Source organism: Gopherus evgoodei, chromosome 10 (genome assembly GCF_007399415.2).
Source record: "Gopherus evgoodei ecotype Sinaloan lineage chromosome 10, rGopEvg1_v1.p, whole genome shotgun sequence".
NCBI lineage: Eukaryota > Metazoa > Chordata > Testudines > Testudinidae > Gopherus > Gopherus evgoodei.
In genome coordinates, this window is record NC_044331.1 from 69,991,699 (window position 1) to 70,014,787 (window position 23,089).

A 23,089-nucleotide genomic window follows, 5' to 3' on the forward strand; every position below is an offset into this window, starting at 1 on the left:
TAGCGAAGGGGCGTGAGTGGACGAGAGCTGAGGAAGCGTTGTTCCAGGTCGGCCATAAAAATATTGGCATATTGTGGGGCCATGCGGGTGCCCATAGCGGTGCCACTGATCTGGAGATATATATTGTCATCAAATTTGAAATAGTTGTGTGTGAGGATAAAGGCACAGAGCTCAGCAGCCAGTTGTGCTGTGGCATCATCAGGGATACTGTTCCTGACAGCTTGTATTCCATCTGTGTGTGGGATGTTCGTGTAGAGAGCCTCTACGTCCATGGTGGCTAGGATGGTGTTTTCTGGAAGGTCACCAATGCATTGTAGTTTCCTCAGGAAATCAATGGTGTCACGGAGATAGCTGGGAGTGCTGATGGCATAGGGTCTGAGTAGGGAGTCCACATATCCAGACAGTCCTTCAGTGAGAGTGCCAATGCCCGAGATGATGGGGCGTCCAGGATTTCCGGGTTTGTGGATCTTGGGTAGTAGATAGAATAACCCTGGTCGGGGCTCTAAGGGTATGTTGATTTGTTCCGGTGTTAGTGTAGGGAATGTCCTGAATAGATGTTGCAGTTTCTTAGTGTATTCCTCAGTGGGATCTGAGGGAAGTGGCCTGTAGAATTTGATGTTGGAAAGTTGTCTGGCAGCCTCCTTTTGGTAGTCTGACCTGTTCATGATGACAACAGCGCCTCTTTTATCAGCCTCTTTGATGATAATGTCAGAGTGGTTTCTGAGGCTGTGGATGGCATTGCGTTCTGAATGACTTAGGTTATGAGGCAAGCGATGTTGTTTTTCCACAGTTTCTGCCTGTGCACGTCGGCAGAAGCATTCAATGTATCGGTCCAGACTGTCATTTCAACCCTCAGGGGGAGTCCATGTGGAGTTCTTCTTCTTGTGCTGTTGGTGGGAGGGTACCTGTGTATCAGTGCACTGTTCAGTGTTGTCCTGAAAGTATTCTTTGAGTCGGAGACGGCGAAAGTAGGCTTCCAGATCATGGCAGAACTGTATCATGTTGGTGGGGGTGACAGGGCAAAAGGAGAGTCCCCGAGATAGGACAGACTTTTTTCTTCTGGGCTGAATGTGTAGTTGGATAGATTGACGATGTTGCTGGGTGGGTTGGGGGTACCACGGTTGTGGCCCCATGAGGCAGCAATGCATATGCCAGCAATGCCCCTCTGCTATGTACATCGGCCAAACTGAACAGTCGCTACGGAAAAGGATAAACGGACACAAATCAGATATTAGGAATGGCAGTATACAAAAACCTGTAGGAGAACACTTCAACTTCCCTGGCCACACTATAGCAGATCTTAAGGTGGCCATCTTGCAGCAAAAAAACTTCAGGACCAGACTTCAAAGAGAAACTGCTGAGCTTCAGTTCATCTGCAAATTTGACACCATCAGCCCAGGATTAAACAAAGACTGTGAATGGCTTGCCAACTACAAAACCAGTTTCTCCTCCCTTGGTTTTCACACCTCAACTGCTAGAACAGGGCCTCATCCTCCCTGATTGAACTAACCTCATTATCTCTAGCTTGCCTGCATATATATATACCTGTCCCTGGACATTTCCACTACATGCGTCTGACGAAGTGAGTATTCACCCAGGAAAGCTCATGCTCCAAAACGTCTGTTAGTCTATAAGGTGCCACAGGATTCTTTGCTGCTTTTACAGATCCAGACTAACACGGCTACCACTCTGATACCTGAAAGTAAAAATAGAGTTCTGCTCTGGAAAGCAACTATAAAACTGGCCTTGTGGTGTTCCATGTTTGTGTTTCAATGATTCCATATCAAATATGATGAGTTTATAAGTAAAAGGATGCTCTTTTTATCTGCTAATTTTGTAAACTCAGCCTGAGCTTTGAGAGTCAGTAATAAAGATTCTGCTGCCAAATTATGCCCTTAATTATTTGTCAACAACCCAGATGGAAATAGTAAATATAACTGTGGACATAATTTGTCCTGCAGAATCTTTATTACTGGTGAAGATACACAAAATGGTCAGAACTCTGCTGTGTAGTCTAATCAAGTTGTAGTTCAGTCTAGTGGATAAGGCACTGGGATTGGGAATCAGGAGGCTTGGGTTTCATTCCCCTCTCTGCCTTTGTCCTACTATGTGATCCATGGGCCAGTCACTCCATCTCTCTATGCCTCTGTTTCCACTCCCATCTTTGTCCGTATTGCACATGTAGATTGTAAACTGTTTGTGGCGGGGACTGGCTCACTCTTTGTACAGTACCTAGCGGAATAGGGCATCTAGGCATGGCTGTAATACAAGTAATAAAAAATGTATTCTTCCTACCTGGGTTGATTTTACATTGCCATCAGTTTTACTTGTAAACTAAGCTAATATAATATGGAATCATTTATATACAACAAAAATGGACATTTGATTTGTTCTCAAATTACATTCAACGTAGTGTCATGCATTTGATATGCCTGTTTCTCTTGGAAATGGTTCTTCTGACTAATGCTAAAATTAGACACCGTGAGGTAAATGTTCAAAAATCTACCCCTCATCATCTGCCCCCCTTATTGAAAATCTACCTCATCAACTAAGGAAACATGGAACCTCTGTATGTAGGTTATTTGATTGTTTTTACTATGTTTTTTTCCTGTAATGCTCTCTCCTTAAGAATAAATGTGTTTGCTTAGAAAGGTCTGTGTAGCAACTTATAAATGTTCACAGCCTCTGAGGAGAAAACAAAATCTAGATGCATGCCTGTTTAGGCCGTCTGACTTGCCAGGGAACTCACACTATAGACAAGGAACTGTGCAGCCTGGAAAAAAAACAGTTAGGAGGGACAAAGACCTGGGTCTCCCCCCAAGAGATATGATGGCTGAGGAGCCAAGAAGCCTAGAGTAGGCTGTACTGTGGAGGGGGTTGCAGATGCAGTTGTCCCAAGCTGTCACAGATGTAATATAGGTACAGTTTAAAAGCTGAGTTTTTAATATATGGAAGACCCTGAGGAAGGTATATTGTATTCTGGTATCTTTGTTGCTCAGGCAAATGCAGAGGGAAGGAGATTCCACTGACAAAAACCAGGTAGATATTCAGGAGAGTCTTATGATATATGTCTTATTTATTGCTTGTATCATTTTAATTAACCCCGTAGTGTTCACATAGCTAATCTCTGTAAAACATTTTGTTGTTGGCTTTGTCCTCTATCCCACTCAGTCCTGTTTGTTACACCCACTTATCTGTGCCTCGTTTTAAATCAGATTGTGTACTCTTCAGGACAGGAATTTTCTTTGTGTGTTTGTGCAGTGCAAGGCACAGTGGGGCTCCAATCCTAACTAGGACAGGTAGGTGATGCTATATTACAAATAAGGAATAGTAAGGTGGCTGTTTTAAATGTATACTTAAATTGCCTGCAAAGGAACTGTTAACCTTAGCAACAATCTGAATTTTCATTTCAGTGTGCCTTGCTGGTGGAATCCTTAAAGCAACGTTCAGGAACTCAGTTGGTTAATCAGTTTATCCCAGAAGAAGACTTAAAGATGCTCTTAAAAAAGAAAAGAACTAGAGCACAGAAATTGCTGCCTCCTAAACCTACAGCTCTCACTCTGGCTAGAATGGTTTGATTTCATTTATTACCCGTATTTTAAAGATATACAGTATATACTTGTTCATAAGCCAAATTTTTTTAGTAAAAAAGGGAAGCACCATAGAAAAGGGGTGTCAGCTTATGAACGGGTATAGAGAGGGAGAGGTGGGACACAGCCCCTCCCCCCAACAGAGCGAGCAAGGAGAGGCAGCAGAGCCAGAAGGGAAGAGGCGGGGACAGAGTCTCTCCGCTTCTGGCCATGCTGCTCTGCCCTGAGCCTCCGAAGCAGCTGCACCTCCGGGGCTGGCAGGCTGCAGCTGTGCCGCTCAGCCCTGCCCTCCAGAGCAGGCTATGGCCATGCAGCCTGGCCCACTGGAGCATGCTGTGGCTGTGCCGTCCGCCCCAGCCCTCTGGAACGTGCTGCAGCCGCCCAGTCTGGCCCACTGGACCAGCTCCAGCCAGGCCAGACACATCCTCTTGTGGCCCTCCCCAGATAAGGTGGAAAAGGATGGGATGGGAAGAGTGTAGGGGTCCCGGGCTAGGGGTAGGGTCATGTGGGAGGTGGTCACAGGGGTTACTCCCCTGAACCCGAGCTTCTCCCCCCCCCAAAAAAAATTTCCCCACCAGTTGCTCTCCTGGCCAATCAGGGTAAGCAGCTGGCGTGCTGGGACACTTTGTTTACTTAGGTTTACCTCTGTGTCTGCGGACACTCAAGGTAAACAAACCATCTTGGCCCGCCAGCAGCTTATCCTTGATGGCCCAGGAGCCAAAATTTACTGACTCCTGAATTATAGGGTTGGCTTATGAATGAGTCATAAAAATTTTCCATTTTTATTTATCCATCTTGCGGGGTGGGGGTTTGTCTTATAAACAAACTGGCTTATGATCAAGTATATATGGTAATCGTTCTAGTGAGTGACAACACACGAGAGGTCAGATGCTGCCCTTTAGAAAAGAAAAGGGTTTAAGATGGAAACTTTAGGGAATATCTTTTTGGTAAAATACCGTAATAATACTCAGCAATTATATAGCACTTTATGTTGAGTGCTACATAAACATTATTAGTAAGTAATCCTCTTACCAACCATGTGAGGTAGGCATAGTGATACCTGCAGGATGGTACAAGAGATCACGCTTGTAATGCAACCTCCTGGCCTAGGAAACTGCACCAAAGTATATACAAATATAGCAAGTACAACTTTGCATTGCCTCTGTTTAAAAAAAAAAAAAAAATCTGAATAGCCAGTTTTGCCAGTCCCTTGAGTGGCAACTTATGAGAGATGCTGCAATATATTCTCTCCATTTTATAGATGAGACTGAAGCAGAGAAGTGGCTTTCCCCAGGCCACACAGTGAGTCCACGATTAGAATTCAGGACTTTTTGCCTCCTGACCCTTTGCTGGAATAGTCTTAGTGGATAATCTCGACAATTGTTCCATGATAAATTATCCAAGACAGTATTTACCAAATATCCCATAAAAAATACAGGACAAATGTATAATACAAGACATGATATGAAGCACTGTTGTATACTTAGAGATGTGAAAATCTTCACAGAATTTTCCACAGAAGTCTAGTGATGTTTAATGTTCCCTTTATCCAGTAGTTAGGGTTTGTCAGCTAGAGGTGATCAGGTTTGTTATGCTGTTTGCTCCAGAATGTCCCTTGTATATTCAGTGGTATAACAAAGACTGACCCTGCTGTTGAAGCCAACAGGTGTTCAATGAGAAAATACAGCATAGTGAATTAGTTGGGGTGGGATGATCCTGGAAGTTAGCCTGTGCTAAAACTCATCTGCAAGTTTGTCCTTGGTACCAGAGTAAAAGGGAGATAGAAAATAGGGTCTAGTGTATTGAGTGTGAGAATTCTGTAACAAGATACAGTCAAAAGGAAATGTTTAGAGGATTCACTCATTATCTGTGCTTTTAGAATATCAAAGACAATCATGAGGGGGGAAAAAATGCTGCCTTAAAAGCTCTGACATGGCGTCCAACTAGTGCCAAAGCAGAAATCCCACCACGTATGTATAGATAAAGTTCATTATTTTATATTGAAAGCCACTGGAATAATTAGATTAGAACAAGTGTGTTTATCTTCACAAATACTTTCTAGAACCTGATTATACACTTCTTAACCAGACAGCTATGACAATTAGTAAACAGGACAATTGTTTTCAAAGTAAAGCTATTTTAGTTTAGAAAATCAGAATTGATTTGGTTCTCATATTCTGTCATCTCTTGAAGTTTCTGCCAGTGAGGAGTAAAATGTATTGTTACTTGCCTTCCCCCATGATTATGGTGTTAATCTCTCAACCTCAGACTCCTAAATCTGTTCATTTTACCTCTTTGTAAGTGTCTAAGCTTGATGATCCCCACTTGTATATGGAGAGCATGAGTGAATTAATAATAATTTACCATTTTTATCTATATGTAAAATCTTTTAGGTATTTCAATCTGTGACAATGTAAAATTATGACATGAGTAGTACAGTGGAGTAACATTGAAAAAGCAGGCATGATTGTCCTATCTGAAACAATACAATATTTACTTTTCTATTGTAGCTCAGCCGATAAAAGAATGGACTCAGACTTCTGTGAAGAAGAAATATAAATCAAGAAAACAGTCACAGATCTCCCTCTCAGTATTTTATATTGACAAAGGAAAAAATGTGGGTAAGTGCTTTCAGCATCTGACAGCTAAATATTTGTCCTTTTACTTACAAAACTATTTAGATATTAATTCACTGAAAACCAGCAAGCTTTTTACAATGATTTTTACACATAGGAGAAATGTATGGAAAATGGTTTGTCAAATGGTGAACGATACAACCAGTGATTTATTTTATGCTTTTATTGATTTCCTGCATGATCTTGGCCAAATCACTTCTCTCTACATCATTTCAGTATATGTACACTGAATGGAATGACATTTACCCACCTTTTGTAAAGTTCTTTGAAATCATCTGCTCAAAGATATTAAAAGTCAATAGTATTGTCTTTGTCGTATGAGCCCAGGGGGAAAAGTTAGGATCACGGTGCTCCACAGCAAATACAAGTTTAAACGGGAAGTGACATTTTTTTATATACAAAGTGTTTTAGAGAATCTTAGGCACATATATTATGCCAACTACAGAAAAAATCCCATTGACTTAAGCATGGCCACGATTTCACCCAGAGTGTCTAATTTCACTTTTTTCTGATCTGGCTAGGTGCAGTTTACAGAAAGTATCCAAAGAAAAAAAGTATGAGGAGGTCTGTTCCTGTTGCTACACTGCCAAAGGAAGAGGAAATATGTTCAAGCAAAGAGGTATTCAGTTATTTATTAATGTAACCACTATCTTTATTAGATCACTTAAGAGAAATGAACATTGAAAATGAATATTTGTGACTTAGACAAATATAGTTTTGCATGTGGTTTTAATATTTGCTGTCATACATCTAGTTAAGTTAACAGAGTGCTCTGTTTTTTCTCTTAAAAGTGGTTGAACAAGTACAGTATAAAAAAGTTGAAGTTAGAGTTGCCCAGAATTATGTTTGGTCCCAACTGTGTTCACCAGAAGAAAACGGTGGAGTCTTTGCATAAGAAAGTGTCAGCAAAATACTGTACCATTTTTCCCAGTGTGGAAATCAATGTAAGTTGATGCAGCTATCATGAACCCTTGTATTTGAGGTGCATATCATAACATGGTTTTGTATCCATTTAACACAGTTCCAGTTGGTCTCTAATTGTGCCAAACCAGTGTTAAACTTACACTATGGGTTAGGTTATTATCTTTCCCACAGTATACAAAAACATGGGTCTATCTGTTAATAAGAAGTTGTATATTATTTTAAAATTATTATGAGTAATATACAGTACACCTGTGTGAGTATATGTATGCACTTAATATCCCTAGACAAGCTCTAGATTAAGATCTCTTCTGCCCCTGCAATTTGAAAAGAAAAATAAATAATGAACTAAATCTATCTGTTCTGACTCGAATAAATTTCCCACTGAAATCAGTAAGAGTTGTGTGTGAGTAGAAGCTGATGGATTTGGTTCAGGCTGTAAACATTTCCATATAATTAATTAAAGTACAGATAATTCAACAATCTGAGGGAATCAGCAATTTACCCTAAGGTATTGATCAATGGTCTGTCACCTAACAAAAGTGACGCCATAAAAATACAAGAAATAAATGTATCCAGTCAAATTCTATCATATGCACCCTCGTTTGACCAGAACCAGGTTTTCCTAATGTGGTTAAACCTACAACAGCCGCCAAAGATGTAATATGGGAGCTCTCCTAAATGACTGTCTTCAGCCACTATATCATGGGTGTTCTACATGGTAACATTCATGTCCCTGAGCAGCCATACAGACTGATATGGCAGCATAGTACATGTCTGCTGAAATAAGACATTCTTCTACCAATGGTGTAAATTGTTCTAGGGTATTGTGAAACACCTACAGTTTCAGCCTAAGGAACTAGAAGACTATGTTGAACAAATGGAGAAGGTGTTATGTTGCTATATACGAAGAATACAGTGGCTTCTTTCAGGTAGGCTTTACATTTGGGATAGGGATAAGGTTATAATCCATTGTTGTGCAAGTGTAATCCAAGCATGATTAAAATATTTCCTCTTGCCTACGCTTACTGGCATAAAATTTGGACCGAATAGTAAACATTAGGTCTCAATAAGGAGCTAGTGTATCTATTATTCCATGATTATTTAGCTGCACAATTTGCTGAAAGATCCACTCCCTCCTTGCTTCAGAATCTAAACTTTCATTTTTTTAAATTAATGTTTATGATAAAGTCCTCATGGTTGTAAAGAAAACCTTGAAAGATGAACTAAGGTATGTACACTGCAATGAAAAACAGCTGACCCATGCCCTCTGACTTGGGCTCACGCTGCAGGGCTGTTCCATTGCAGTGTAGGCTTTCTGGGCTCATGGTGGAACCTGAGCTTTCGGACCCTCCCACCTTGCAAGGTCCTCCAACCCAAACCCAGAAGTCTACACTGCAGTGAAACAGCCCCACAGCCTGATCCCCAGGAGCCTGAGTCAGCTGGCATGTGTCAGCTGCAGGTTTTTATTTGCAGTGTAGACATACCTTAAGTGCAAACTTGGGATGCAATATTCTCTTCCAGAGTCTGCGGAGAGCTTGAAACACTAGTGTTGAGTGGTGGGAAATGCCCCTGTTAATCTCAATAGGGTATTAAGCCTAAAACCCAAAAATTTCAAGGCAATCCAAGTAACTGTGTGGAATTTAGAAGAGTCTATCTTTAAACAGAAAGCTGTTCTAAACCTTAATTGCAGCATAGTTGGTAGTCCACTATAATCGGTTAAATATCAACACTAAATATTTCACTGTGGATCATTTTAATAAAAACATCTATTTAATGTGTTTATCCCACAAATCCAAATGGTTTGTTGTGCCTCCTCAGTGCCAGAAGTCTTTATTGCCCTTATCTAGCAGCCAAAAGCTCCTGTTTTCCCACCTGACTTTTAGAATGCAGTTATCAGCTGCACAACCCAAAAAAGGCAATGTTGAAAATTGAAGATGTGGGGATAGTGTTAAATACATTAAATGTACTGTCAAAAAAATCACCCAAGGGCTACCATACTGCTTGTGGTATGGTGTTTATTTTTAAAAACTCAAAAAAATTAAAAGAAGTTGCAGTGGAATTTCCAATCTGCCATCCCAGAGTGCAGCAGAATCCAGGGACCTTGCCGCTTAATTTAGACCTTGCTTGCTATGTAATACATGGTGTCCTGCTCATACATTTTTTAGTGTTTGTGAAGAGTACCAGGTTGATATTCCTGGAAACAGGACATGGCCATAGCAATGCAAGCTTCCCCACATCCATCACTGCTAATGTGCCTCAATCTTGACATGGAGGGCCCATTCTAAGGGTGAAAGAATGGTTCAGTATCCAACCTGATTAAGTCTTGGGTTTCATGTACAGCTATATCGCAGCACAGCTACACCACTGTAGCACTTTAGTGAAGACATTCTTGTGCCTGCAGGAGAGCTTCTCCTATCAGCGTAGTTAATCTGCTTCCCCGAGAGGCAGTAGCTATGTCAGCAGGAAAAGCTCTCCCATTGACATAGTGCTGTTTCATGGGGGGTTAAGTCAGTATATTTTAGGGCTCTCAAGTGATTAAAAAAATTAATTGCAATTATTTGTGCTGTTAAACAATAATAGAATACCATTTATTTAAATATTTTTGGATGTTTTCTACATTTTCAAATATATTGATTTCAATTACAACACAGAATACAAAGTGTACAGTGCTCACTATATATTTTATTACAAATATTTGCACTGTAATAAACACAATAGTATTTTTCAGTTCACTTAATACAAGTACTGTAGTGCAATCTCTTTATAATGAAAGTTGAACTAACAAATGTAGAATTGTATACCAAAAATAACTGCATTCAAAAATGAAATAATGTAAAACTTTAGAGCCTGCAAGTCCACTCAGTCCTACTTCAGCCAATCACTCTGACAAAGTTTGTTTATGTTTGCAGGAGATAATGCTCCCTGCTGCTTGTTTTCAGTGTTACCTGAAAGTGAGAATGGGTGTTTGCATCGCATAGTTGTAGCCAGTGTTGCAAGATATTTATGTGCCAGATGTGCTAAAGATTCATATGTCCCTTTATGCTTCAGCCACCAGTCCAGAGGACGTGCGTCCATGCTTCTGACAGGTTCTGCTTGATAACCATCCAAAGCAGTGCAGACCGACACATGTTCATTTTCATCATCTGAGTCAGATGCCACCAGCACAAGGTTGATTTTCTTTTTTGATGGTTCAGGTTCTGTAGTTTCTTCCACATCAAGAGTGTTGCTCTTTTAAGACTTCTGAAAGCATGCTCCACATCTCATCGCTCTCAAATTTTGGATGGTACTTCAGATACTTAAACCTCGGGTCGAGTACTCTAGCTATTTTTAGAAATTTCACATTGATATCTTTTTTGCGTTTTGTCAAGTCTGTTGTGAAAGTGTTCTTAAAACGAATATGTGCTGGGTCATCATCCAAGACTGCTATAACATGAAATATATGGCAGAATGTGGGTAAAACAGACAAGGAGATATACAATTCTCCCCCAAAGAGTTCAGTCACAAATTTAATTAACACACTATTTTTGTAAACGAGCATCATCAGCATGGAAGCATGTTCTCTGGGATGGTGGCCAAAGTACCAAGGGGCATACGAATGTTTAGCAAATCTTGCACGTAAAGACTTTGCAATGCCTGCTACAAAAGTGCCATGCGAACACCTGTTCTTACTTTCAGGTGACATTGTAAATAAGAAGGCGGCAGCAGTATGTAAATGTAAACAGACTTGTTTTTCTTAGTGATTGGCTGAACAAGTAGGTTCTGAAGTTTTACATTCTTTTGTTTTTGAGTGCAGTTATGTAACAGAAAAATCTACATTTGTAAGTTACACTTTCATGATGAAGAGATTGCACTACAAAACTTGTATGGGGTGAATTGAAAAATACTATTTCTTTTGTTTATCATTTTTACAGTGCAAATATTTGTAATAAAAAGTAATATAAAGTGAGCACTTTACACTTTGTATTCTATGTTATAATAGAAATCAATATATTTGAAAATGTAGAAAAACATCCAAAATATTTAATAAATTTCAATTGGTATTCTATTGTTTAATAGTGCAATTAATCGTGATTCATTTTTTTGAGATAACTGCAATTAATTGATAGCCCTAGTATAACTACATTGCTTAGACATGTGGACAAAGTTTTATACTGATATAGGTATTGTGACAAAGTTCCTCCTCTACCTTGGTGGTCCTGTGCTTATTGGCAGATTTGCTCACCTCACAGATTCACCTGTGGGTCAGGAAACAGCCCAGAGACCTTCCCCTCTGGTAGAAGCCACAGTCCAGGTCACTTCCCCCTGTGTTTGATCAGGAGTTGGGAGGTTTGGGGGGAACCCGGGCACATCCTCTACTCCAGGTTTCAGCTCAGGGCCCTGTGGACTGCAGCTTGCTAGAGTGCCTCCCTGGTACAGTTGCACAACAGCTATGACTCCCTGGACTACTTCCCCATGGCCTCCTCCCAACACCTTCTTTGTCCTCACCACTGGACCTTCCTCCTAATGTGTGATGATGCTTGTACTTCTCAGTCCTCCAGCAGTATGCCTACTCACTCTCAGCTTCTTGCACACCTCTTGCTCCCAGTTCCTCGCGCACACACTTCCTCTCCCTGGCTTCTCCTGGGCCTGACTGGAGTGAGCCCTTTTATAGCCTCAGAGGGGCCTTTATTAGAGTTAGGTGCTTAACAGCCTCATCTGACTCTTGGCAGGTTAATTCGAGTCAGGTGTTTTCATTGACCAGAGCAGGGGCTGCACCAGGCTACTCAGGGAATAGAAAACTACTTATCCAGTGGCCAGTATATCTCCCTTCTAGTACTATGCTGTTCCCAGCTGGCCTGGATCTATCACAGTATATAATGTAGACCTGGCCTTTGACCTGTACAGCATCTTCAAAAGACAAGCCTGAGTGCTTAAATTCACAACTTTGCTAGAAATTGAAAAACCTGGTCTTAAAGACACTGGATGTATGGGCTTATTACAACAATCTGTAACCCACTAACACCCATTTTTTGTCCAATGACAGAAGAGGTGTCAATGGGCCACTTCACCTTGAATGGTCCCTTAGAAGCTGTCTTAACTATGTATTGTAAACAATCTGTTCCACCTTGTATGTAGCTGTGACACTCTGAGAGATGTCTACACTGCAATTAGAAATCCGCAGCTGGCCTGTGCCAGCTGACTTGGGCTTGTGGGCTCAGGCTAAAGGCTGTTTAACTGAGTTAGAATGTTCTGACTCAGGCTGCAGCCCAAGCTCTGGGACCCTCCCATCTTGCAGTGTCCCAGAGCCCAGGCTTTAGCCTGATTGTCTACACTGCAATTAAATAGCCCCTAAGCGTGAGCCCCACAAGCCAGAGTCAGCTGGCATGGGTCAGCTGCAGGTTTATAATTGCAGTGTAGATATACCATAAATGCCTTTCCCAGACCTGAAGAAGAGCCCTGTATAGCTCAAAAGTTTGTCTCTTTCACCAACAGAAGTTGGTCCAATAAAAGATGTACCTCGTCTCTTTCTAATATCCTGGGCCCAACACAACTACAACAATGCTGCAAACAAGTGATAATCTCAGTTGAAATGGTATATTTATAAAATGAGTCTATGAACCAATACTATGCTCTAAATTTCATGCTCTGGACTAGGAAGCCGGCGATTATTTGGCACCATTTTGGAGACAAAAGTATGCATCTTGATTGATACATCTGGTTCCATGGACCCTTATTTGCAACAGGTCACAAAAGAGCTTACCTCCCTCATCTGGGAACAGCTAAGAAAGAATAATGCTAGGTATGTGTGAAAAGCTGGTGACTGAAAGCTGTACATTGCTAAATAGCTAATTAAATGGTATTGAAACACAATAGGAGCAGTTATTAGGAACTAGTATCGAATACATGTTTATTTTTTAAACCAGTAAGTATCTATTAAATCTTACATCTTTTCAAAGGATGTAAAGTATTACTTCCTTGATTATCTGAATCTCATTTATCTGAAATAACCTCTTATCCAAAATAGTTTTGTCCCCCAGCAGCTGTTGTTTACAAAGATAATTTGATCAAAAGCCTTGATTAGCCAAACTTTTTTAAAAAAATCACCCATTCAGATAATAGAGGCTGAACGGGTTTCAGTATACAGAACATACACGGGCATTGCTTTTTAAAGCATTGCTAGCATGACAGGAGCCTGTGCCTCAGAATAGACTTGGACAGTCCAGTTAGTTTACAATCTTTCAGATGGCACCATTTGAATAAGTATTGTGAGCTGTTCTCTGATGGAAGGAAAAACACAACTCAGGACTCAGAAGAGAGAGAGAAGGGAGTACCCACCAAGAAACTCAGTGGAAAACATGCGCATGGGAAGCCCAACTCAATAAAGTGCAGTCCAGATGCTAGCTATCATCAGCTGGGAAACAATGAAAATCTGTAGGCCAGAAGGTGGCAGCCATTGGGGACTGAAAGTAACAGTAACGTATAAAAACCACTCAAGTGGAATGAACTTCCAATTTATTTAAAAAAAAATTTTTTTGTATTACAGTAGCAGCTAGCGGCCCCAAGTGAGTTCAGGGCCCCACTGCGCTAGGTACTTTGCAAACACACTGTAAGAGATGATACCTGCTCTAATATGCTGACAATCTAATTAGATTCTGAGAAAGGAAATATTGTAACACACAGTTTGCAGAGATACATTTTGTAGGTGGGGAGAACTAAGGGATAAAGAGATTAAGTAATTTACCCATAGTCACATAGTGGCAGAGATAGGAATTGAACTCATGTCTCCTCAGTCCCAGTCCTGTGCCTTTCCCACAAGAATATTATTCCTTCGAAACTTAACTATAACCTAACTATAGAAAATAGAACACATAGGTGCTGACATTTGACACTAAAATATAATTGTGTGTTAGGATGCTGATATTGGCATTGTCAATAACAGAATTACATCTTTCTTGCCAGGTTTAACCTGCTGAGATTTGCAGAAGATATAGACACTTGGCAGGAGTTTCTTGTAGAGGCTACAGATGAAACATGTCATGATGCTGTACAATGGGTGTCAAAACTCCAAGCTCATGGTAATACATGTGTCCTTAAGGCTTTGCAGGTTAGTTAACTGTATATCATATTGTGGCAAAATCATGTGTATTATGATAATAAAAACATTGCTCTACATAACCAAATTATTTTCCAGCGTTAATGTCAGTTAAGTGCTAAATTAGCACTTAACTCTTGAAAAATGTGTAATATATTGAACAGATCTGGGATCAAGCCACATTTGGATCCAGTCCTTATCCCGAAATTCAGAGGTTTTTGGAACCATCATTAGTATTGGAGTCAGTAAAAACCTAAAATGTTTCATTCTTTTAGATTAATGCAGCTATCCATTAACCCTCTGCACATTCAACCAAAGTTTAGAAAAAAGAAATAACATGCCCGTAACTAGTTCTTCAAGATGAGAGCCCTTGTAATGCCACTTGTTTGGGATATTACATGTGCTTGGGGACAAGTCGGGGGGGATGAAAAGCTCAGTAGTTTGAGCATTGGCCTGCTAAATCCAGGGCTGTGAGCTCAATCCTTGAGGAGGCCATTTAGGAATCTAGGGCAAAAATCTGTCTGGGGATTGGGCCTGCTTTGAGCAGGGGTTTGGACTAGATCTCCTGAGGTCCCTTCCAACCCTGATATTCTATGATTCTATGATTGGAGCCCCCTAGGAAAGCAGGGTCATTGAGGCCATGTACATGCTTCTTTGTAGTTTCAAACTGACACACCTGACAATATATAAAGTGCTATATCCCGTCTGCTTCCTTTTTCCACATAATCAAATATTCACCTAAAGGCTTCAAAGAAGTGGAAAAAGTAGATGAGAAGTGTGAATCTATATGGGCAGTCACTTGAAGTACGGTAACTAATAAGTATCCCTTTTTTCTCTTGTGAGAATTGTCAGAATACTATGGAAGATTAACTTTTAAGAGGTGAATATGTAGAGGGCTAATTAGGGATCCTACAATCTCTAAATCTAACTCCAGATAGCCTTATAAGACTCCCAGTTGGAGACAATTCTTAGGTGAGGCTGCACTGGATCTAGTGGAATGTGATCTCAGTCTTGTCATCTCAGTACAAGTTTTCTTAGTGTACACAAATCTTTAGATAGTGAAATACCTGCCAAGTCATAATACTCTGATTTTCAGAGATTCAGTCCCTGTAAGTTCAACTGATGTCAGTGAAGTCTTACCAGCCCAGCTCAAGTCAGAAACTTTCAAAATCAGGACTAAGTAGTCTGCCTACCTAGTCTAATCCACTGAGACAGTCTCAGAAAATAATCTTTCCCTGGGTTTATTGTCGTATGAACATTCTATCAATTTAGAAAAAAGATGTATCCTTTCTAAACAGTAACTAAGATCCTTTTCATATTCAATATAGTCATTGTCTATTCTGCGAATCTTGATACGATTTGTGTGTAGTTACCGAAGTAAACAGGATTTAGAAAACTTTACAATAAAGTGAAAATGCTGTTTAAGTGGTACCCCAATGTTTAAATTCATTTTCTGCTTTTTCAGAAAGCTTTCTGTTTTCAAGATCTAGAGGCACTGTATGTTGTGACCGATGGAAAGCCAGATACCAGCTGTAGTCTCATTCTAAAAGAAGTTGAAAAGATTAGAAAGAAAGAAACTATTAAAATCCACACCATTTCTTTTAACTGTTCAGACAGGTATGTATTACTTTACAGAAGAGTATGAAATTTATTAAAATACTAGTTTAGGTATTGTCATTGTAATGCTCCCAATGGTAACACAAAAGCATGAGTACCAACATCAGGGTAGCCCGTTAAAAACCAGGGAACAAAATCCTAATTGGTTATGAGTTCTAAACTTAGATTTCATCAGCCAACTGCAAATTCCTCAGGCACTTTCACAGTCTTAAATGGAGTCACAGACAGAGACTCCTTGCATACTCAGGTCTGTCTTGCCACAGAGGCGAGCATAGCTCTGTGATAGCTGGCCCTATACACTAAGCACAGTAATATTCAGGTAACTCCTGATCCCAAAGGAATAGTCACCACAGGTCAATTGTGCTTTAGGTCTAACACCTACAGTGCTTGTAACTAATCCTAAAGTAAACTATATGAAGATTTATTAGATAGGAAAAGGAAATTGGAGAGCTATTTATAAGCAAGCAAATAGATGCACAAGTGAGTTACAGTCTTAGGTTTCAAAAAGTAATAAAGGCTTCTGTAATAAGCAAGCTCTATTTGTCCCTTAGGGCTAACCTAGGCTAAACAGCTAAGGATCTCTTGCTTATGCCTAGAAACACCTTGCACCCCCAGAGTCTAAGTAGCATAGAGATACCTAGTCCTTTTATTTGGGATTTTTATCCCCCTCCTGCCATGTGCTCTGAGCTGCCAACTCAGCTAATGGGAGTAGAGCAGAACAGTAATAAGTCTGTAGACGCTACCTATGCTGATGGGAGGGCTTCTCTTATTGGTATACATAATACACCTTCCCAAGAGGCGGTAGCTAGGTCTATGGAAGAATTTTTCTATTGACTTAGTGCTATCTACTCTGGTGGTTAGGTCGGTTTAAGTATGCACTTAGGTGTGTGGATTTTTCACATTCCGGAGCAACATAGTTAAGCCAACTTAGTTTTCTAGTGTAGAACAGACTATAATTAGTGTGTAATGATTCACAGTCATAGAGGCTCACAATGGAGTATCAGATATTGCATTACACTATGGAACACATATTAACAAGCAAGTTTAATGGATGCAGCAACTCAAGCATTCAATCAAGTCCAAACACTAAACTCTCTTATAATTCTAATAACCTTTTTTATCCATATTAACTCTCAAGTGAGGCAGACAGATTCCAGTTATGTATCTGTTAGTTTCCAGTTGAGAATGGATACTGTAGCATTAACTAGCGTCTGGCCTGCCAGCATCACAGTCATGTTTTGCAATCCTTGTTTTCCTGACATTCTGGATATGGAACACTGTGTTGTGGCGACTTAACACATACCTTGATTTACAGATTCAGATAATAGGTTGAGCCAGCAATTATGGCTGTTTAAAAACAAACCTTGTATTGTAAACTGAGCAAGTCTCTTAATGTGTAACATATACTGTTAATAAAGGACACGTCATATTTAATATCACTTTTCTGACCCTAATTTGCACTGAAATTAAATCTCAGTGTTTTCCTTTTTGGTGTAGCTGTAGACTTCAGGGGCCAGCTCCTCAATTTGTGTAAATTGTCATAGCTCCATTGACTTCAATGTGAGTTATGACAATTTACACTCATAGAGGATCTGGCCCTAGAGATAGAGATCTATTACTTTATTGCCATTGTAAGTCATTTAAGTTACTTATCGTACCCATGATTATTTTCTCCAGTATGTAAATCCACGCATTTCTGCCTAGAAGTCTGGGTTCCAGTGCTTATTGCTATGCTGTCCCTATAACTATTGGTTAAAATTAACCAGCCTTTGGCGTTTATGATCACTAAGTATTATTATATAATTTATATATCCACCCCCCACAGCTGGAAAAGACTCTAGAAATGATCTAGATATTTATAAGCTTACTCACCAACTGCATGCTTAGAAATACAAGAGCAATCATTACTGGTAATTTACTGCTTCATTGTCAACAGAAGAGCTAATGAATTTCTGAAGAAGCTGGCCTCTCAAACAGGAGGACGCTACCATCGGTGTATTGGAGATATGGATGGACAGTTAGCAGCACACAGAATGTTGACAGAAGGGTTTGATGATGATGATGTATGTTCAACAGTTATTTGGGTTGTGTTTCTTTATGGAATGTATATTTTCCTCCATATCTAAAGTACATTGGGAGTCTTATATTTAATTTTTTTGTAAATGTATCTTGCACTGAGATGTTTGGGATCTGAACAACAAAATTTAATGTCTGGCTATACCTATTGCCCAGCCACACTGACGAGGTGAATGAAGCCAGGAAAGGAATGTAAGATGCAGAAGAATTTGGAAATGAGAGCAAACCAAAACCCTGGATATGAATACCCCTAAGTTTTATCAAAGTTTGGCTGTCCTCACTACCCTCTATTTATGTTTTAGCCATCTGTTATGTCTTGGTTTTAGATCATAAAATATTTGGGACAGGGACTGTCATTTACTGTGTTTTTACTGTGCTTAGTATACTGGGGCTTCAACCTGATTGAGGCCTCCAGGCACTATTGCAATAGAAATGCTTAATAAAAATAAAGACCAGATCCATCTCAAGTAGAATTTGGAGTTAAACACTCTGTTCTATCTCTTCATAAATAGAAGATCTTGTCTGGCCCTGGTGAATGTGAAGTTCAGAAGTTTGGGTTCAATTATTTACATTTGTTTGCTGCCCTAAGATTTGTAAGCAATTGCTGTAGATTGTAGTAACTACATTTTAATTTTATATTTTAGGATCCAGTTTTTCCTTTCTTCGAAGGAGATGATTTAAAGAAACTTGCTCAAGAAGTAGCAAAAGCCAGAAGCTTTTTAATGCAAGCAAAATCCTTTAGGTGAGTATCTATCCAGGATCTTTCAATAAATACTGCTTTTTTTTTCCCATAGAGGGAGCAAAGGAGGAAGTTACATGATTAAAGAATATCTGGCTACTAATTTCTGCTTCTTACAAAAGAATCATTTTATCTCCCTTATATTTGTTTCTTGTATTCATGGCATTATTGTTAAATGTGAGGAAGAAACATCCATGCAGACTGCCTCCTCTAGAGTTTCTGTTCATGTTCTTATACCACAGCCAATCACCAGTATCTGAGCATCTTCTAGAAGTGCACTGAGCTGCATGACTAATATCTCTGTGTCTTGTGGGTGTCTCTCTCCCTTTTCCTAAGTGAAAAATTCTGTAAGGTTGATCTTTTTTTCAGCTCTCCCCTACCAAACAACATAGTGCTTGGTTCCTGTCTTCTTCAAAGAGAAAAGTGACTCTATCTGATGTGAGCTTCCTCCTCCCTTTCACTCTCCACTCTCCGTCAGCCTGATTTCAGAATCTGAAGTATCAGTCCTACTCTCTCTCTGCCAACACCAGTAACTGCTCCCTCGATCTCATCCTCTTGTGACTTCTGTGACCCTCTACCATCTTCTGCATAGTATCTCATTCTACTTTCAACTTTTCTTTCAGCATCTCCTATGGCTGCTCCACATTCTTTGCTTCCACATTCTGTCAAGGTCCCACAGGATTCAGTGCTGGCCCCTCATCACTTCTGTCTGTGTGCTTTAGTTCAAGGCAGCCTAATCTATCCTCATGGTTTAAGTTATCATCACTGTGCCAGTGACTCCCAGACAGTTTCTCTCTCCTCCCTGACCTCTTCCCCTTCTGGATTTCCTGCCACCATTACAAGCTCTTATCACAGAAAGATATGGCACACAGGGAGAAGGGCATTACTTATACATAAATGATATAAAAATTTAAACCTAACAAACTTGCATAATTTTACAAACACCCTTGTAATGCTGTGAAAAATATCATCTGTTCTTGTACCCAACAAATCCACAACAAATCAATTTCAGCAAGTACAGCTGAACTACAATTGATCCTTATGTTCCTACAATGTCATTCTGATGTCGGCCAGGGCCAGGGCCAGTGCTTAAATTGTGCCAGGGCTTATCAGGGCTGAGCCCTGGCACCTCTAGGGTTGGCAATCCATAGCCCCAGCACCTCTGATCTTGCTGCATAAAGTTAGGTTAAAAAAAAAATTGTTTAAAGTCCAGCACCTCTTTCATTACAAATTAAGCAATGCCAGAGCTAATAAATAATAACTATATAACTAGATACCTTCCTTTAGGAAAAAATGCTGTCATAATCTGACATTCCTTATTTTTCCTTTTGAATAGGTTGCTATTAGAAAAATGGAATTTGGACCAAAAGGACAATTCTTTTTTAAAAAAAAATCCTCAGGTAACCAGTCAGTACAAAACAAGTCATTGATTGTATATTTTTATAAGGATGTTATTTCAAATTAGAATCCCGTATTTTCCAACTTTGAAGAGAGTCATTGCTTAATGTAAATAGCTATTCATTCCAGCCGTTTTAGTGTTTAGCTCAGTTAGCTTAGCAGCATGTAACGAATACATGCACAAGGAAGTTCACAGGTTGTAATGTGTTTTGGGAGGATGAAAAGTGCTATACAGACTTATGTTTTTATTAATTAAGGGCTCCATGCTTCAGAAAGAATTAATAGCAAAGCTCTTTTGGAGGCGTAGTAACCAATATTACGTGTTTTTGCTTTAATAAAAAGATTCTAGTACATGTCTCTTGGTAACGTGACTATCAGGTTATAAAAACTTTGAATAGTCAAGTACAGTGTACATGGGTATCATCAGCATCCAGGTATCGCAGGGTTCAGACAAATGGATTCCAAGATAAAAATGAGAGCACTGTTTACCAAAATTTTAAATGAACCAAAGATGCACTGTTCAAGCATGTATTAACTTAGCTGCTTCAATGCAGCTCTTCCCTGCTTCATTTAATATGCTATTTTAATAGGCATGCATTGAGTAAGGAAACCCTTCTTCACTTGATGTGACTTCAGTGGGACTACTCATATGTTAAAAGTTATGTACTATCTCTGTACTTAATTTGTGCATATGTTTAGGTGCTTTGCTAGGTCAGGGCTGTGACAGAGGTGAAGACTTTCTGCCAGTTGAAGCCTGCAGCCTGGACAGTAAATCAGGCCCAGAATGCACATACAGTTCAACTTTTGTAAGCATGGGGAAATAATAAGTTTGGATAATAAGGGTTTTGAAAAATTAAGCAAATTTGCAATGTAAATAATTGATAAAATGGGGATACAACTGTTTATCCTAACTGAGGTCCAGAACATTTTTTTAAACTGTATTATTGTAATAAGAATTGCTTCAATTAATTGGCATTGTATGTTGAGCCTCTTATTTGGTTTTGTTTTTTTACGGTTATTTTAACAGACTCCAGATATTATCCTTGATGGGTAAAAGAGATGGACTATCCTGCTAAAAAGAAAATTATTACCAACATCTTTATATAGTGATGTCAAGAAACAACTGTTTGCACAGAAAAAAAAAATAAAGCCTAAAGTTGAAGAGAATGCATTTGCCAAAAATTTTGCAAATAACCATTTTCACTTCTTGCTTTAAATTTTCTCTTTGCTGCCATCACAAGTAGGGAGGAAAGATTATTCTAGAAATCAGCAGATCCACAAGTAAGCAATACCCTTTTATGCTGATAAAATCCAGCTGAATTCACTATGGGTCCAATTCAGCTGTCAACTAAAACCACTGACATCAGTGGTAGTTTGTTCAGAATTCTTTGGTAACAGAGAGAGACTGAACATGTGTTCACAGGAGTCTTGTGAGAAAATGCAATTCAAACTATCTGCACGGTTCTGAGAGATGCAGAATTTTCCAGCAATTACATAAAATATGCACATCTAGCTACCAAACCCAGGCACCAAGGACGGAATCCTGACCTAACTGAAGTCAGTGAGAGTTATGCCATTGCCTTTGGGGCCAAGATTTCACCCCAAACATTTAACAGACGTAATATTCAGTAGAAATGGGCCAGAAATGTAAAGTCCAGATAGTGATCTGAGATTCCCAAAGTCCAGGTGTCTATAGATCCAAATGTTTTGTTTGGGCCCACCTCAAATACTAACTGTAAATGTATACATCTGGGAACAATGAATGTAGGACATATTTACAAGATGAAGGACTCTATCCTTGGAAGCAGTGACTGCTCTTTGATTTGGGGGTTCTGGTGGTTAATCAGCTGATAATGAGCGCTCAGTGACAGTGTGATCCTGTGGCCAAAAGAGCTAGTGTGATCCTGGGATGCATGAACAGGAGATTTCCAGTAGGAGTAAAGAGGTTATTTTACCTCTGTATTGGGCACTGGTGTGACCATTGCTGGAATACTATCCAGTTCTGGTTTCCACAGTTCAAGAATTATGTTGATAAATTGGAGAGAGTTCAGAGAAGAGCCACAAGAATTAGTAAAAAATTAGAAGATATGCCTTATAGTGATAGACTCAAGGAGCTCAATCTATTTAGCTTAACGAAGAGAAGGTAAGGGATGACTTGATTGCAGTCTATTCATTCCTACATGGGGAACAAGAATTTAATAATGGGCTCAAAGATATAATATGATCCAATAGCTGGAAGCTGAAGCTAGACAAATTCAGACTGGAAATAAGATGTAAAGTTTTTTATGGTGAGAGTAATCATTGGAACAACTTACCAAGGGTCATGGTTTATTCTCTATCATTAACAAAATTGAATGTTTTTCTAAAGGATCTGCTCTAGGAATTGTTTTGGGGAAGTTTTATGGCCTCGGTTTTCTGGCCTTTGAATCTATGAACTTCACTTTTATGCTAGCAAAAGACTGTGGAAAGGAACCAAAGTTTTTTAACCAGTACCCACTGAAATAAATTAGGGGGGTTACCTGTAACATGTGGGGTACTCTTGCCTCCCTTCACCCTTTATTCCTCTTTCCCAGAGAACTAATGGGAGATCTTATAATACACAGAAAAATAAACGGAAAACTGTCTCCCATTGTCCAAGTGGTGAAAAACTTCAGTTTGATGCCTCTTCTGAAATAAAACAAGAAGTGTTTAATATTTTTATTCTGAGTTTTACATTAATGCTCACATAACTGGTACTGTAATTTAAATCTGGTTACGTTTTTGCAATAGACAAAACTAAGCAACTCTTCCCGTTGATAGTATAAAAATGATTGGTCCATGTCTGTTTGAAATAATCAGAACTCTATGTATGCTTTTTCTTACATTGCCATGTAGTCTGACATTGAATCAGTCACTACCCCACAATCACTATTTTTCAGATTGTAAGCTTCCTTTAAAATTCATTTAGTTATACAGAGCCTTACAAACATGACCCAAGACTAGTACAGTACAGTTTTGTCTTCCTGAGTCTGCAGGCAGTCTGAAACAATAACTCTGA

The 23,089-nt window shown here is 39.5% G+C and overlaps 1 protein-coding gene across 7 annotated transcripts in view; it reads left to right on the forward strand.

Annotated features, from left to right (window-relative positions):
• VWA3A (von Willebrand factor A domain containing 3A) overlaps nt 1-23,089 on the forward strand; it is a 98,013-nt gene that overhangs the window by 58,741 nt on the left and 16,183 nt on the right. For 5 of the 7 annotated variants that reach the window (XM_030577891.1, XM_030577896.1, XM_030577897.1 and 2 more), the window contains 12 exons: nt 3,414-3,572; nt 5,470-5,560; nt 6,101-6,211; nt 6,748-6,845; nt 7,018-7,170; nt 7,971-8,079; nt 12,785-12,929; nt 14,090-14,234; nt 15,688-15,839; nt 17,776-17,902; nt 18,560-18,657; nt 19,991-21,866. In XM_030577891.1, the coding sequence (XP_030433751.1) occupies nt 3,414-3,572; nt 5,470-5,560; nt 6,101-6,211; nt 6,748-6,845; nt 7,018-7,170; nt 7,971-8,079; nt 12,785-12,929; nt 14,090-14,234; nt 15,688-15,839; nt 17,776-17,902; nt 18,560-18,657; nt 19,991-20,084 (1,482 nt within the window). In that variant the 3' untranslated portion in view covers nt 20,085-21,866. Of the gene's footprint in view, nt 1-3,413; nt 3,573-5,469; nt 5,561-6,100; nt 6,212-6,747; nt 6,846-7,017; nt 7,171-7,970; nt 8,080-12,784; nt 12,930-14,089; nt 14,235-15,687; nt 15,840-17,775; nt 17,903-18,559; nt 18,658-19,990; nt 21,867-23,089 lie in introns of those variants that run through there. The other 2 variants (XM_030577894.1, XM_030577895.1) reach the window with 2 other exon arrangements.